The sequence below is a fragment of the Eutrigla gurnardus genome (assembly GCF_963514095.1).
Source record: "Eutrigla gurnardus genome assembly, chromosome: 15".
NCBI classification, from domain to species: Eukaryota; Metazoa; Chordata; class Actinopteri; order Perciformes; family Triglidae; genus Eutrigla; species Eutrigla gurnardus.
The window spans coordinates 1,840,508-1,857,330 of record NC_139938.1 but is presented as its reverse complement, the minus strand read 5'-3'; the positions used below and the strand labels follow the sequence as shown (position 1 = coordinate 1,857,330).

The window sequence follows — 16,823 nt, the reverse complement described above, 5'->3', positions numbered from 1 at the left end:
CTGCAATAAGTGACAATGGAAGATTTGAGCAGAACACAAATTCAGGCCAAATCCCAATGTCCCCCCTAAGGTCTAAACCCTGAACTGTCAGGGACTGAACTGCATCACCCGAGGCCTATACTACCAAGCGAGTTCAACATACCAGGTATCTTTCTGTTATCCAGCTTCAGTAACCCCAACGAAGGCAATTAGAGATAAGCGGTCACACGACGCTGGTTAGCCTACTTATCTCTAATTGCCTTTGTTAGGGTTACTGAAGCTGGATAACTGAAGGATATCCTGGTATGTTAAACTTGCTTCGTAGTGTAGGCCTCGGGTGTGTAATACAATAGTAGTAATAATAATAATAATAATAATAATAATAATAATAATAATAATAATAATAATAATAATAAACCAGGTGTGTTGTCTATGATGACATTCCTGTGATTTCAAGTGTTTTGTGTTCCATATTACATCTTTAATGTTAATGTTTCTAAATGTAAATATATAAAATATAAATAATATTCCACACATACGCCCTCTTTGTTTTAATTCCTCCCTGGTAACGCCTGGTTCACGCCTGGTTCACACTGGACGCGGAAGCGCCGCGAATAGGCGCGGCCGTCCCGCGCCGTGAAGCGATCGTTTCGGCGTCTGCTCTATTTCTAATTCGTCAATTCTGGCAGGAAATCACACAAAGAAACACGAGACAATCCGGTCAATTTTCAAAATAAAATACCGCGATTGACAAACGCGATCATATTTGTGTATCTAAACTCGCACTGGGAAACAGGAAGAGAAAATACATTTAATCAATGTGAAGAGTAGATAAACAAATATGTGTATTCAACGGTATATCTGCAGTACTACTGTCTACTACCATACACACTCTCTCTGTCTGTGTGTCTAGAGAGGTAAATAAAAGAAGTGTACAAACTTCTTGGTTACAGAAACATGGCGTAGGCCTATTACTTTTATGAGGTTATTTACTTCATAAAGACAAAAATAACTCTGAATGAACAACAGCTGAGCAGAAGCGCTTGTCGACCGTCGCGGAGAAATGTCTGAACAGGGGGGCAGCGGATCGCACGCGATTATCGTGGGCGCGCCGCGCCGCGCCGCTTCCGCGGCCCGTGTGGACCAAAAGTGGGCATAAAGGGCTCAAGAAGTCCGCGAGCAAGCCCTCGTGCACGTGACCTTGGGACAGCCCGAAGCCCTCAGGCACTTAACGGACCGCCCATCAAAGTCCGTGAATCTGTGAGGAGGAGGGGGGGGGGGGATTTGGCCTCAGCTTCATGTTGTCATTTTAAGAATCCATGTTTTTTGTTGTGCTCATGATCATGAGACCGCTCGCGCAATAATCGGATAATCCAACAAGCCGTATGTAACCAATCAGCCTGCAACGTCCGCTCCCAAAGGGAGACGTGCAAACCTTTTATTCACCAAAATACCACCGTGATGAGTGTTGCCGCTGTGAGACATGAACGCGCACGCTGACTGGCACTTCTCCCCCGTCTCTTCCCCCACCGCTCAGTGCTCGGCTCCAACGTGTGTTGCGCATGTTCAGTACACGTTACGTAATGACAGCGCGTGCAGCTATATCACCCTGTCCATGTTTCTGGTCCAGCAGGGCGCAGACCTGCAGAGCAGCAGATCTCTCCATCCACGTTCACCGCCGACATGCCTTCCGTGACGCTCTGGACTTCAGGTAAATCCTCCTCTCGGTGCCGTGCATGTGTCACCGTGCAGACGGAACTAATCAGTCGAGTCACCTGCTGCGTTTCAGGGCTCCGTTGCTATAGAAGCGCTGGGACATTTAAAGACCAACGTCGTATCCAGTTAAAATCTACAGTCATCGCTAAAAACGTCACTTTGCATCTTTAGGCTGTTCTTCCTGTTGCGTGTTTGAACGTTGCAGCAGAGTTAACGGGGGCGATGATGATGGTGATGAAGATGATGATGAGCGTTCAAGGCTGCCTAGTTGTGAGGACATACTGTTCTCCTCGGTTGCGTCGGGTTTCACTTTACAGGCTTCGGGTTGTGGGACCAGGAAGAAACCTGCAGGAGTTATTTTGTCGTTGTGTAAAAGTTGCAGTGAAAATATGCTGTGACCGCAGTGTGTCAACATGTACAGTATCTCACAGCTGCGGGCGTTTGTCATTCCTTCTCTCAGTGTCAACACACAGGATAAGCAGGCAGGCACGTTTAATAGTAACGCTTTTAATGTATTAAGTTGCATTGTTAATCGACACATCAACAAAAATGTTAAAAAAAACTGTTTTGTAAAGAAATTCCCCTCCAAATATGTTTTTAGCCATAAAAAAACAAATTCTTCAGTAGGGAGGCGGAAAACTTCACATGGTGCGTTTCCTATTGCAGGGTACCCTTTCAAGTGCACACCGTCTTTTTCATCTGGTTTAATTTCACATCATTTTGTGTTTTCTTTGTTGCAGACTGTAAGTAGTACTTAAAATGGGATTTGTATGTGAACACATTTGGATTTTTAAGATGATACAGCTTTTATTCTGAAAGTAGAAGCCATTCACAGGACATTACATTCCAATTTAATTTGGGTCCTGCTCTCGGGTTGGCTCGCTGTTGGGGAATTCAGACTGCCAGATGTGAGACTCTGGTTTTGAACATTTGAGTCTAACATTTCCCTACATGCAATGCTGCAACACACTTTTTTATAGCTTGTTTCATAGTCAGCTAGGACATAATGTTTATGGTCCGCATGTACAGTGTACATGTCACTGACACCAACCTTTGACACACTTCAAATAAGAAAAAAAGATGACAATCATGACTTTAGACAGTTTGGTTATCAGGGAGGCACACACGGTTAAGTTCAAGGAAGTTGTCACCTCTTCAGCTTGTTTGATGAACAGGGGCGGGGTCAAAAGAAGACTAACTTGTTTATTTGTCTTAGAGTTTGGCGGCCAGAGAAGTGTCCATCTCCCTCATGTCTGTCTGGTTAGGTTAAACAATGTGAGCATGATGCTGTATGTATATGTGGTTCCTGCAGATGATGCAAAACCTGTAAACAATGGCCAGGTCAAGGAATGCGTCGCCTCAGCACTGAAGGGACTGGAGACGATTGAACCTCTGGTCCGCTCTGTAGAAGAGACCCCTGAGCCAATCTCCACTGAAGTCCAAGGCAGCATTCCCTCCTGGGTCAATGGCAAGCTCCTCCGTAACGGCCCGGGGAAGTTTGAGTTTGGGAACACGCAGTGAGTTGGAAACACCTCTGCTGCACAGCACAAACGGAAACGGTTTCAGATTCGATGCGATCACGTCTGTCTTTCATCACAGCTACAACCACTGGTTTGATGGGATGGCCATGCTGCACCAGTTCAAGATCGACGGAGGTCAGGTGACCTACATGAGTCGGTTCCTGCAAAGCGACGCCTACGTGAGGAATAGCGAAAAGGACCGCATCATGATGTCAGAATTTGGTACCCTCGCCATGCCTGACCCCTGTAAGAACTTCTTCCAGCGCTTCCTGTCTCGCTTCGAGATGATGGGTGAGTAGACTGGGGAAAGGTTCAGCAGTTTGTACAAACTGCTTCATATGTGTTGAGTCAAAGGGGCGGAGCCTCTAATGGAATGTGTATGGAATTCAGACTTAACAACAAGCTATAACAAGAACAAGACTCACTCAAGGCCAATACTTCTCTCTGCTGCAGTGCCCACGGACAACGCAAGTGTGAGCTTTGTGAAATACAAGGGTGACTACTATGTCAGCACGGAGACAAATTTCATCCATAAAGTGAACCCAGAGAACTTGGAAACAATGCAAAAGGTACCATCAAAATCACAGTGGAATAAATGTTAATAACAGTGTCAATAATAAAGTTGCATATATACATATAATCATATACATATTGGCGTATGGCTTGCTGCCCCGTTTTATCAGCCACGATCAGTATCTTGCCATTTTTTCCCACTAAATTTGGTAGGTGGACTGGAGCCAGTTCATCGCTGTAAATGGAGCCACTGCCCACCCACACTATGACCCCGATGGTACCACCTACAACATGGGAAACTCCTATGGAAGCAAAGGCCGGTCCCATCATCCGCAAGACCCACATTCATGTTTACATGAATCCTCAGCTGAATGGTTTGTTTGACATCCTCCATTCTGATAAAACATATTACATTTTTTAATGATTACAGGAGCCATGTACAACATCATCAGTGTGCCTCCTGAGAAGACCGATGCCAAAGACACCTTACAAGGAGCAAAGATCCTCTGCTCTATTGTGCCTGCAAACAAGTCCCATCCCTCCTACTACCACAGCTTTGGTAAGCTCGCCCTCCTGGAGTCATCATTCATTGTTGACGTCCGTATCTTTCATGCTCCGAAGCCCAGTAACACTCTTCTGCTGCCTCCAGCCATGTCTGAGAACTACGTGGTGTTCATTGAGCAGCCAATCAAGATGGACCTGCTGAAGATCGTCACATGCAAGCTGAGGGGGAAGGCTTTGAGCGACGGCATCTACTGGGATCCTAAACAGGAAACCGTCTTCCATCTAGTTGACAAGCGTACAGGAGAGGTGAGATATGACTGTGGTTTATCTACGCCTAATGTAGGAAAAGATTCCTCCTGCTTTTAGATCCCCGGATCATCAAATCGTGTGCCGCAGGTCAGCTCAGTGAAGTACCACACGAAAGCCATCTCCACCTTCCATCAAATCAACGCCTTCGAGGAAGATGGATTCCTGATGCTCGACATGTGCTGCTCAGACGACGGCCAGGCCATCAACAACTACCTCATCCAGAACTTACGCAAGTCGGGAGAAGCATTAGATGAGGTCAGTACATAATTACATAAGTCCCCCTGAGATCCTCCTTGGCTGTAACTTAGATCTGCTCAGGGTATTATGGGCTTTTATCAGGACTTTAGGAGGAACATTTTTCTGCTTCCTGTCTGTCCATAGTTTAGATCTTATCACATAATCGATTGTGTTTTCAATTGTACTGCCTATTATGCACCATGACTCAAAAATACCTACTGTTGGAAAGGAACCCTTAAATTACCCATATTGCATTGCTCCTGTATGGTGTCATCCCCAGGTGTACAACACCATGTGCAGAGTGTTCCCTCGGCGTTTTGTTCTGCCTCTCAACATGACCAGTGAAACTCCAACAGACCAGAACCTGAACAAGCGGCCCGACAGTGAGGCCACGTGTGTCAAAATTGACAAAGATAAGGTGAGTTGTTATCACGAGCTGTACTAATAGTGTGGAAGTACAGAGGCCAAGTCCTTCCCGCAGCAGGCCCAGGTTTGAATCCGACCGGCGGCCCTTTCTGCAATGTCATCCCCACAGTGATGCCACTAACGCGCTACTTAGTAACGCGTTACTGTAGTCGGACTACTTTTTTCAGTAACGAGTAGTCTAACGCGCTACTATGCCAAACCAGTAGTCAGATTAAAGTTACTTATCCAAATACATGGCGCGTTACTATTTTTGTCAGTAAAAAAAAAAGATTTGCTTTCTTCTTGCGTCTCAGGGGGGTGACGTATGTTAGCCGACACCTTCACAGACGGTCGCGTGTAGTCGCTATACCGGCAGAAACGTAAACAATGGAGGGGGAGAGATACGCATTTTCCAGCTGGAAATACAAGCATTATTTCGACTTCATCTCAGCAAAAGATGGCAACATAAAGGTTCGTTGTACACTCTGCGTTAACAACAAGTGTTGTCTACTTTCAAGAATACAACGTCAAACTTGAAAAAACCTTTAGAGTCACACAACCACATTAAAAGAGCCGGTCCCGCCCGGTGACGGTGAAAAGGCGCAGCGTGTGAATAAACAAGACGAGTTCTCGATTTCACCGAGCTTCTGCTAACTCAGTCTGTGCTGAAATGCGAGCGGAGTCTCTCTTGAGAGTGTTTAGTGGAGAAATGTCTCACTGCTTGCTGGCCCCGCCCCCTCCCTTCATCATCACGCCGCTCATACTTGAGGACTGTACTTGTCATTTGTTTCATAAAACCAATCCTTGCTGCTCTAATGCTGGTTCAATATTCATAAAATGTTCATTCATGATGTTACTGCCATTACAATATGCAAAAGAATTATTGAAGTTCAGTGAAGTCAAGAAAGACTGTCTTTATTTTTTCATATAAAAACATGTATTTTCTATCAGGACATAGTTTTCAAGTGCAACTTAAAATGTCAGTGGATACATTGTTGATGTTACTGTTAAAAAAGCACATCAATAAAGTGAGTATTGGCAAAATCGGTAGTCGGCAGCTGTTGAATGTAACTAATAAAGTAACTTGTAATCTAACTTAGTTACTTTTACAATCAAGTAGTCAGTAACTTAACTTCACTAAGTTACTTTTTAAAGGAGTAGTCAGTAGTCAGTAGTCAGATTACTTTGTCAAAGTAACTGTGGCAACACTGCATCCCCACCTCTCCCCCATTCACTCTCTCTTTCTCAATAAAAGGCAAAAACGAGTAGAAGACAAATGGCTACATTTCTCTTCATCGTGACTGTGGGTGCGGTTTGATTTGATTTCACAAGCCTCGTGTTGCGTAACATTCATTATATTATGACCCCCCCCCCCACAGAGGTCTGGGCTAAGCCCCAAATGTCATTGTGTTCTGAGGTCACACTCCCAGAGGTACTAAAGCGCCATTTCCACATCCCTCATTTTTTAATCAGTATGGATGATGCAGTATCTATCTTCAGATCAATATTTATTTGTCTTATATAAGGTAATGTTGAGTGAAACTTCTCCCAAACCCCATCAGCTATGAAATACAAAAATACATACTATATAATGAAAAAGTAAAATATTTTGCTAAAGAAACTATACAAAAGTGTGTTTCAGAGAAAAAGAAAAAGGAGAAAAGCAATTTCTGACGACATTGCAGTTGAATGCTGGTAGCTGAAAACGCTGCATTGCTGGTTTAAATCTGTAAAGTGGATCAGTACAGATACTGGAAAAAGTGGGAATGGCTTTAAGTATAAGTGAATAAATATAAGTGAATAAAAGATGGAGAATAGCAATATTGTATAAAAGATGTAGAATTGAAGGTTATGTTGAAAAGCTGATGCTATGCTGCATTACTAGTTTAAATGTGTAAGAAGAAGGTGAAGGACTATTTGAAAAGGTAGGAATTGGTTTAAGGAGTATGAATGGCCTTGATAAGTTGAATAACACCAATAGTCTAAAAAAGATGTGGAATACTTCAGGGGTTTTTGGGGCGAGGGGTTAAAGCTGAAGCTTCACTGAATTGCTGTGTCATCTGTTTGAAGAAGGTGAATTAATAGAAATTGTGGTAAAAACAATTTGCATGAATGTCCTTGGAAATTTGAATATTAATCGTAATAGTAAAAGTATTCCCTGTTAAGATGCAATTACTTTCTGGGGCTTTTAATTTAATTTATTATCCCTAGTTTCCTGTTAACTTGTAGTATGATTTGTGTTATGAATAACAAGCCTCATCCTGAGCTCCCTGTCATTCTGTAAGGCTTTCATTTTTAAACAGCCTGTTCTGAGTTACTCTCTGGAGCTTTGATTTTGGAAAAACTCGGCCCACCCTAGTCCCCTGTTAACATACTGTGAGAGGTGAGGCCTTTTTATTTGGAAAAAGGACAATCCTGAGCTTCCTGTTAAATTACTCTATGAAGGCTTTTATTTTGAAGTGATGGGGAGGGAGAGAGACAAACAGATTTCATCTGCATTTCATTAGTGGTTCAACATGCCCTCATTCACTTCCCCTCAGCTCTCGCTCTCAGGAGAATCCCCGCCCCCATCATAAGGGCAGAGGGAGCGGGTGAACAATGGTCACTAAAGAGAGGTGGATATCACCCACAATGCATTGCAGACAAAACATCCATGGGTACATAGCTGATTTTGTCCCCATTGTTCTCGGTCCGATGAGGAGACTGAGCTCCCAGCAACGAGGCTCATTTTACAGGGAAACGCTTCCAAACTGGCCTGGGAGTGAGTTTTCATTTATACAATGTAATACAATATGAAGTAAAAAATGCTTTTCAGGATTTTCTATATATAATATCTTATTAAGTCTGTTTTCTACATGTGTATGCAGCTCACTCGCCTATTAAGCATAGTTTCTTTAAAACAATCTTATTGATAGCTAACACTTTAGATAAGGAAACACAGAACTAGTTTCTTATTAGCTTATTCTTATTAAGTGGTTTACATCAACTCCCTAACTCACTATCAATAAGCAGTGATTAGGAAATGATTGATGGAAAACTCTCAGAGTAGTTAATGGCCTAATAGTTGCAGAATATGCTCATGCAGAATAAGGCATTAGTAAGTGATTTATAATGGCTTAAAAACAGCCACTATGCTACTAATATGCATGCTAATAAGAAACTAGTTCATGGTTAATATGTGTTCCCTAATATAAAGTGTTACCTTTGCAATATCCAGTATATCATACATCCGTAATTTATCATCACCACTACTACCAGTAGCAGCAGTTACGTAGTACCAAGGGCTGAGGGGAAGTGAAGGAGGGCATGCCGTCCATTCTGTTGACTCAGCAATCATAGGTTGCCATGCTGATGGTAATTGCTTCCCGACTCAGTCAGACAGACAGATTATTACATAGTTTAAGATCAGGCGCACCCTTTACACAACCGCTTGCCAGACAAAAAAAAACATGTCTCCCATGAAAGTGTAAACACTCTGGATGAGAAGTGGCAACAAACAGGCGGGCTGCTCTTTGTCAACAGGTGTACTGCCAACACGAGGATCTCCACAGAGACGACCTGCATGAGTATGGTGGCCTGGAGTTCCCTCAGATCAACTATGGGAGATGTAACACGCGACCATACCGTTATTTCTATGGCTGTGGCTTCAGACACCTGGTGGGGGACTCTCTGCTCAAGATGGACCTGCAGGACAAGAAACTCAAGGTTGGTGTGTGTAACATGAACAGCTCTTACAAGCGAGTTGGAGGATAATTATCCAAACTTCTGTGTGCTCAGGTTTGGTACCAGAAGGGTTTCTTCCCATCAGAGCCGGTGTTTGTGCCGTCACCTGACGCCGTGAAGGAGGACGATGGCGTCATCCTCTCCGTGGTTCTCACCCCCTCACAGGTACGACTCTTTCTGGAGATGGACAGGTGTTGCAGGAGAGCCTGCATGCCAAGAACAAAGGTTTAGTAGTAACAGTTTTGCAGCAGTGCTATTATTAACTTAGGAGCAACAGTTGCATAGGGTTTGTTGCGTCTTTAGTTACCGCCTTGCAGCAAGTCCATCTGAGCTCAGGTCATTTTCTGTAACTGGACACATAACTCATTAATATTCACAAGGGAGATTAAATATTCATAACTGCATTGGCACATAATTGATTCTGATTGTTTTTAAAGTTTCAAATTACATACATATGGAAAACCCAAACAAAATCTTCGTGGTGCTAGTTATATGAATGGCATAGAGAGGGTATGTGTTCTACGGGCATTTTTTATTGATCCTTATTTTTTGATAAAGAGCAGAAAGCATCTGAAATATCTATTTTAAATGAGTCACTTGTGTCAAACAATCACACATAATTGAAAATGTTTTTGGTCCCATTTCACCAAACCTTTCTCTCCAGGATAAAGGAACATTCCTCTTGGTTTTGGATGCAACGACGTTCGAAGAGCTGGCAAGAGCCTACGTGCCTGTTAACATGGCGTATGGCTTCCATGGTGCCTTCAGCCCCTCTGCATGAACCTGTTTGTAATACAAAGAATACCAAATGTAGTGTTGACCATTATACCCACTATATTCCTGATGGTACTGGTTTCTGCTGCTCTATATGAAGACAGATGCAGTGTTCGTGTTTCCACGACGTGTCACAGCTCAGACCCACCTCACGGTACCAGCTCCTTTTCTCTAAGCCACGTTTCCACTGCAGATACGACACTCTCGGTGTAGGTGGGTAGCTGATCGCCGTAGCGACTGCGCATGAAACTGCTGTAACACCAACCTCAGCAGGACACTCGCTGAATAATGTCAACGGCAACCAAAAAGAGTCACTTTTGTCTGTCCGTCTTAATTTCCACGGAACAGTGTCCGTTTTTTTTGTAGGGTACGGCGTGGTTTTGCAGGCTGCCATCTTTTTTAAAACCTGGGTTGAGTGATTTACAAATTGCAGCCGCTATTGATGGTAGCTTGGCTATTTAAAGGGACAGTGTGTAGGATTTGGCGGCATCAAGCGTCATGGTTGCAGATTGCAACCAACTTAATACCCATCCACTCTCATTTTCTAAGACTGCAGTAATGTAAGCCGCTGAGTGCCAAACTAGTAATGTAGTAATATTCAGGATCCTCCAAACACCAGACTACCAAAGGGCCAAATTATAATTTTCTTAAAACATATTCTTTTGTTTCTCAATGTTTTTTGCAGATTTTGTACTCTTGCCAATAAAATGTTTTACCTCAGAACTAATACGTGTCCTTACAAAGTTGTTTCTACCGTGTAAATAATCATATCATAGCCACCAAAAGCAATCACCCTCACTATAGTAGTAACTTCCTTCATTTGTGTTTGTTGCTGAATTTTCTTAAATTGCTTTCAATCTTTTCCCCACAATTTACATGAAAAAAAGCTATTAAACTCCAATTTCAGACTATTTTAAGCCAGATTTGTCTTTCAAAAATGGTGTGAAATTTAAGAGTAAAACATTGGTTTTCCGTTCATATAATCAGGGGTTAAAGCACATTTGAGTAATTATTCTGTTTCACAACTTGGATTTATTCACAGTTAGCGTTGAATAGGTCAACAACTGCAGATAATAAATCAATGCAAATATTATCTTACCATTAAATGCTCACCGGGGTCGCTGCCAACATAGTTATATACACATGGGAAAAGCTTAAGTAATTGATTTAACATTTTAACATTTTATTTCTAAACCGTTGTGTAAGTGAGTGTCCATCAAGTCTTTTCAATTGGAGACATGTATTATTTAGAGATTTAAGAAGATTTAGAAAATAAATATATTGATAGTAATTCACGTTTAAAACCGGTGCTTGAATATGGTCTCCTCACATACATTTTGGTTAGAAATAAATGTTGTCAAACACAAGGTATTATTAGCAATAGTGTTACAAAGGTTAAGGTTATGAAAATAATATATATACCCTAAAGGAAATTATTTTGATTATTTCACTTATAACCATTAGCTAAAATACAAAAGCTGATAACATTAACTTGAATTAAAACAAGTGTTTTAACTGCTGTAAGAAATCCACACATCCCCCACTAGAGGTCAGCATGAGACGTAATTTCAGCTGCAGTCAGTCTTCCTCTAAAGCTGAAGTCTGGAAATCAACTGGCTGTCTGACCAGGGTTCGTTCATACCAATGTCAGTGATGGAAATAGAAGAAATGGGGCGGAAAGAAAAAAAGTGCTGCATGATGCTTTGTCCTGTTTGTGTGTAACCGGACAACAGGAAGTCCTGTCCGGTTGGTGAGCAGCAACAATGCGACTTCTCCCTCCAGTGCCTGGGCTTCACTCTCTGCATTGTTACTGGTGAACAGCAGCCCGTTCTGCTTTCAGCTGCATCATTGTGAATCCTAACGGATCCACTTTATGGCTCATGCAACAGTCTGCAGAAGGCGGACTCAACACAGGCACACTCAACACAGGCACACTGGCTATATAAGAGGGCCCAAACCTATGACCGACTCACAATAGGACAGTGTGTAACCGCCAGCCCATCCCGCCACAAGAAAAAAACATGCTGCAAACACTGGAGGAGCCGGCCATCGGCCCTCAAAGGTGTTACTGTATGTCCAAGTCTGTGAGTTAACAACTGCATTCACGGGATACTTGAGTGGAAAATTACAAAAACAAGAAAAGAAGAAATGCAGCTATTCAAGAGAGAAAAGTAAGAGAATGCCTTTAAAAAAAAAATAAAGACAGTAAATAAAAAGAGTTGGAATAGATCAAAATCGTAACAATGGATTAAAGCGTAAGACTAGCTGCGGCTTCCCAATTCACTTTTTACGCTGCGTGTGTGGCCGCAGAACAGATGCGCATTTCCATAGAGGAGTGAACAAAAGGGAGAAGGGAAGAAAAAAACCTCTCTGTGTGTGTTCCTGACAGCCGGTTAAAGCAACAGGAATCAAAATCTTAAGAGAAAACCCTCTAAATCTAACAGGGGTTTGTTTTTCTGGCCAATTGACGGTTTGGAAGTAAAACACATATTAGTATTGATGGTGACACCTACACATAGGACATAAGGTGGTACTGTAACTTATGTCAGAACAAAGCTCATTTCTAAAATTCAATATGTGACCGTCAACAAGTGACTGACTTCTAAATGTCTCTGTCTGCAGCGAGGCGGCGCCATCAGTACATTAGTATACTAATACACTTTGTGCAAACAACAGACGGAATGGGGAACGAAGAGACAAAATAGAGCCATCAAAAATAATTACAGTGATAAATCAGAGATTTGATGTGATTTCACATCGATCCGCTTCAGTTCGTGCAGCTCATTGAAGAGGAATCCAGCAGCTGCTTCTTTTGATTTATTCTGCTCAGAGAAGTGCTGACAGACATCTACCCTGTAGCAAATCTGGAAGCAGACAAACCCCTGTTATTATCAACTCACAATATATTGGTTTTGTTTTTTAACGTCACATAAACGAAAAGATCTGTGTTTATTTTCCAACGAGCCTGAGACAAAAAGCTGGATTGGAGCGGCATCTTTTGTGCTGTCACTGAACCGAGTTTGGTTGGATAACGGCGTAAAAATGCAACGAAGCACTCAGGTTAAGATTTGTGGTTTGCTAATGGGACGGTAGTTTGTGATCAGAGACGAGAAGCACAATGTGTATTTTTAGCCCGTTCCTCCTTTGTGATATGAATAGCTCTGAAAGCTGCAGCCGTTCACGTCAGTTCAAGAGACGTTTGAAGTCAGACGCCACTAAGAACATCTGCACCGCCACAGTCAGCAGGACCCGAAGACACAACATCACACCATGGAGGAACCGAAGCATTACTGGAATATCAGTGAGGCACAGGGCGATACCAAAACTCCTTATTTCTACTTAAACATGCTTAAACTATCAAAATGCCACTTAAACAGCTCGGTATCACTGAACATTTTGTTAAGAAATATTTGTATGCTGTCAAAAAAAATATTTTTTAACTTTATAACTATTAAAAAAATCAAATAATGAGCTGATCACAAATCACAAGTTCTTCCTGCATAAATAAAAGTTAAATGAATAAAATAAAATGTATTTTTGTATCCTGTGTTTTTGTAATCAGGTCCTAATTTCCACTTGTCTACCTTGATAGTGAGCTAGACGGCTTCAAGTCTCTCGTGAAAATATTTCCAGATGATGGAAATTCACCACAATGAACTTTTTTTGTTTATCGTGATCCGAGATAAGATCCTATATGGTCGCATCCCTTCTGCTGGTGTTTACGTTTGTTATTGAAGGAAGGCTACTAGACAGAAGGTCAGTCTGTAGTAAACCAGAGACTGCCAAAGAAATTTAATACAACTTGAGTATAACTGAGTGAATAAGCAAACATCCAGTGTTAGTAAATCCTAGCAACTTGTTTTAAAGGGCTATATGTACACATGAATATATGCCAAAAGAAAAGGGAGGCGAGACAGCGGAACAAGATTCTGTATTATATAAAAAAGTAGCGTATTTGCTACTTTATAAAGTATATTATATTACTATATTATAGCGGTCAAAGAGGAAATACACATGTTGCTTGACCGTTTGCTTTTCATTGCTATGACAACAAGTGAAAGCTACCGCTAACATTTTAGCCCGACCACCCAATCAATAAACACCCATAAGATGACAATTTGGCCTCATATAAATAAAACCAACAATAACCATCAACATCATCAGCGTAAGGACCATAACGAGGCGTTGTCATACGTTGGGATGGATTAATTAGAAAAATAATTGCGACATTCATCGGAAGTTAGCTAGGATAGATCGTAAGCATCGTAATTTGAGACTTTTTCTCAGAATATTGCCCACCTCTCTTGGCTCCGTTTTTTAAGCCTTAATACGCCGTCGTGCTTTACTTTTGCTTGAAAAGAAAAAAATATTCAACATGGAAGTAAGTATGCAAGTTTTGGGGCGAATTTGGACTCGACTGCTAAATACGTTGTTATTTCTCAAAGCTGTTGTGTTTCTCACCCTCAGAGAGAATCTAGCAATTACAGCATCGAGCCTTACCCAACCGCCAGAGGAAAAAAATAAAATAAATGGAAGTCTCTTTTCCCGACAGGTAAAACATGTGTCAAACCTCCGTGATGGATTTGTGTGGAGATGCCGCATGTTAACAACTGGACGCCGTGTTTTAAATAAACTGCAGATACTTTCAAACATCGGACTCCGAAAGTTTTTCACTTCTGTTTCTCTTTTTGTGCGCTGCATTCTCCTGATAATCATGTACATGTGAGGAATCCTATTTCCTATTTCCACTCTACACCAGTCTGTTTTGAGTTAGAGTGTGTGTGTGTGTGTGTGTGTGTGTGTGTGTGTGTGTGTGTGTGTGTGTGTGTGTGTGTGTGTGAATGCGAAGAGCATTGCTTGACCTCAAAGTACTGTATGAGATATGTCAGTGTGGCATTCTCCCCTGGCACACATACCGCATAGAGACACACACACACACACACACACACACACACACACACGCACACAAATCTCTGCTGCAGTCTTTTCAATACGTGCGGCCCGATTCACGTTAACCCATAAAACATGTCTGACATATTAATCAGGGCTGCATGTGGGAGTAGCTTTGGTATTGCACCGCTGTTAGGGAGCGGGCTCTCATTGGACCACCTTACGCATCCCGGCGGCCAATGAGAGAGGGCCGAATCCCTCCTCTCCTAGCAACAAGACTCCTTTTCTCTGAGTGGTGCAATCAGCAAACTGACACCCGTAATTTCACGATATGAATAATTTCAACTTTTGCAGCTTTACTGCAGAAGCAGGGCAACGCGAGTTTCTCCTTCTTCCCGGCATCACGAGAGGATCTCTGTCCCTCGTTCTCCCCCCCCCCCCCCCCCCTCTCCATCTTGGCTGCAGCTCGGTCTCAGAGTGCATTCAGGCAGCTCCTGTCTTACCATCTTAAAGGAACAGCCCTGCATATTTAAGGTTTTTTTTCTTTTTTTCTCCGTTCCGTTCAAGGGCATTGTGGGTAATGGTCTGTACTTGTTGACCTCGCAGTGAGGGGATGGCGGGGCCTCTCTCAGGAGGGAGAAGGAATACCTTGGCAGAGAGCTATCATTTCCCCGACACACTACAAACCTCTCAGCTATGAGCCTCTCTCTCTCTCTCTCTCTCTCTCTCTCTCTCTCTCTCTCTCTCTCTCTCTCTCTCACACAAACGATATTTTAGGATACAGTATTCCTTTTTAACAGGCGTCACAAAAATAACATATGAAAGGTGAGAGAATATGAGTTTGACTAAAGGTTTGCGGCAATCTTAAAAGACTGCGCAGCACCTGTTGCCAGGCTACAGCAGAGCACGTGCACAAGGCTGTCTGACCCCTGACCCCTGAATTCCTGTCCTTGCCCCTGTGGGACTCATGCGGAGAGCGGGAGCACATGTTACATGTCCGCGCGGCGGCCAGAAATATACACTGAGATTTTTTCCGGCTATCGTGTTGCTTGCGGTGAGCGCAGGTACGACTCCCGGTTTGCCAACAAAAACCACGGCGCCTATTTTATATCAGTAGCGTTTTAACGCCGGGGCAACCCGCTCTCGCTGGTCAGACATTCAAATTGGGAGCCTGAACCCCGGGGGCTCTAACATGTGACGAGAAAAGTCTCCCGTCTCGCGGCCGTGTGAAATTTGACATGTGGCAATTTGAAGGAACAACCTGACCTTGCACTTGCTAGACTTCTCAAACTTAGCACAACAATATCTCATGGTCATTACAGGTCAATTGGGGTGGCATGCAGAAAGCGTCTGGCAGGTTGAGGAGCAGATAATTAACTAGCCGTATGACCTCCTGTCCTTTTCGGCATCTTCCGTCCAGTCTCTGAATTGTCTAACAGCGGGAACAAAAGCCCCCACAAGGCTCATTTAGCCCGTTTTCAATGAGGATCGACAAGGAAAAGAGCGCTCTCCCTTTGAAGTATGTTCCCTCCGTCCGGCCCGGCCCCCACCTCCTGCCCAGGGGATCAGACCGTTACAGTACGAGTGGCTCAAACACACAACCGCCGTTCAACCTTAGGTGACCCTTGCTCCCGTCGGCCCCGCCCCTCCTCTGGAGGAATGCTGCTGATGGGAGTTTTTAATATTCCCCTGGCCCTGTGTGCCCTCAAATTTGGCGGTGCGGTGTTAACACAAGCTGACACCACAGATTAGCCACAGACATCAGGAATGCCGCTGCCTTTTTGTGCCACGTGGACTTTGGCCAAAAGAGCCCTTGGGTTGCAACGGCCACAGAGACCTGCGAAAAAAACAGGTCGGTGACAGAAAAAAGATGGACGCTGCTCTGCGTGGCTGTCCTGGTGTAAGCTAGCCGGCGAGCTGCAGACGTGCGGACAGTGGCGGGTGGCAGACGGCGAGGTCAAAGGACAGATGTTGTTCCCAGGGGTTTCTCACCCGGACTCGTGGATTTCATGAGGCCAAGCGTGTCGGGGGCATGTTCATTGTTTGACATTTAATAAGTTGCTTAATGTTGACTGTCTGTCCTTCAATGTCTTCAAAGGTCACACAATCTTTCTATCATTTTAAGAAAAGAAAATATCAATTTTCCTTTTTCTTTGCTGCTTACAATCATTTGCTCGTCGTGACTCCTCTAAAATATGTTCTTGTGATGGTTTGCAGCTGCGCCCACTATTATGTTCTCACTTTAAACAGATA

At 43.1% G+C, this 16,823-nt stretch overlaps 1 protein-coding gene across 1 annotated transcript; it reads left to right on the top strand.

Moving 5' to 3' along the window:
• Positions 1-1,545: 1,545 nt before the first annotated feature.
• On the top strand, positions 1,546-10,403 carry LOC311025455 (carotenoid-cleaving dioxygenase, mitochondrial-like). The gene is made up of 12 exons (XM_084028360.1): positions 1,546-1,690; positions 3,008-3,212; positions 3,295-3,506; positions 3,669-3,784; positions 3,942-4,044; positions 4,159-4,287; positions 4,378-4,538; positions 4,629-4,796; positions 5,059-5,196; positions 8,706-8,888; positions 8,961-9,071; positions 9,571-10,403. Exons 1-12 carry the CDS (start codon positions 1,663-1,665, stop codon positions 9,685-9,687), a joined length of 1,671 nt encoding a protein of 556 aa, XP_083884486.1. The 5' UTR covers positions 1,546-1,662; the 3' UTR covers positions 9,688-10,403.
• Positions 10,404-16,823: the final 6,420 nt, after the last annotated feature.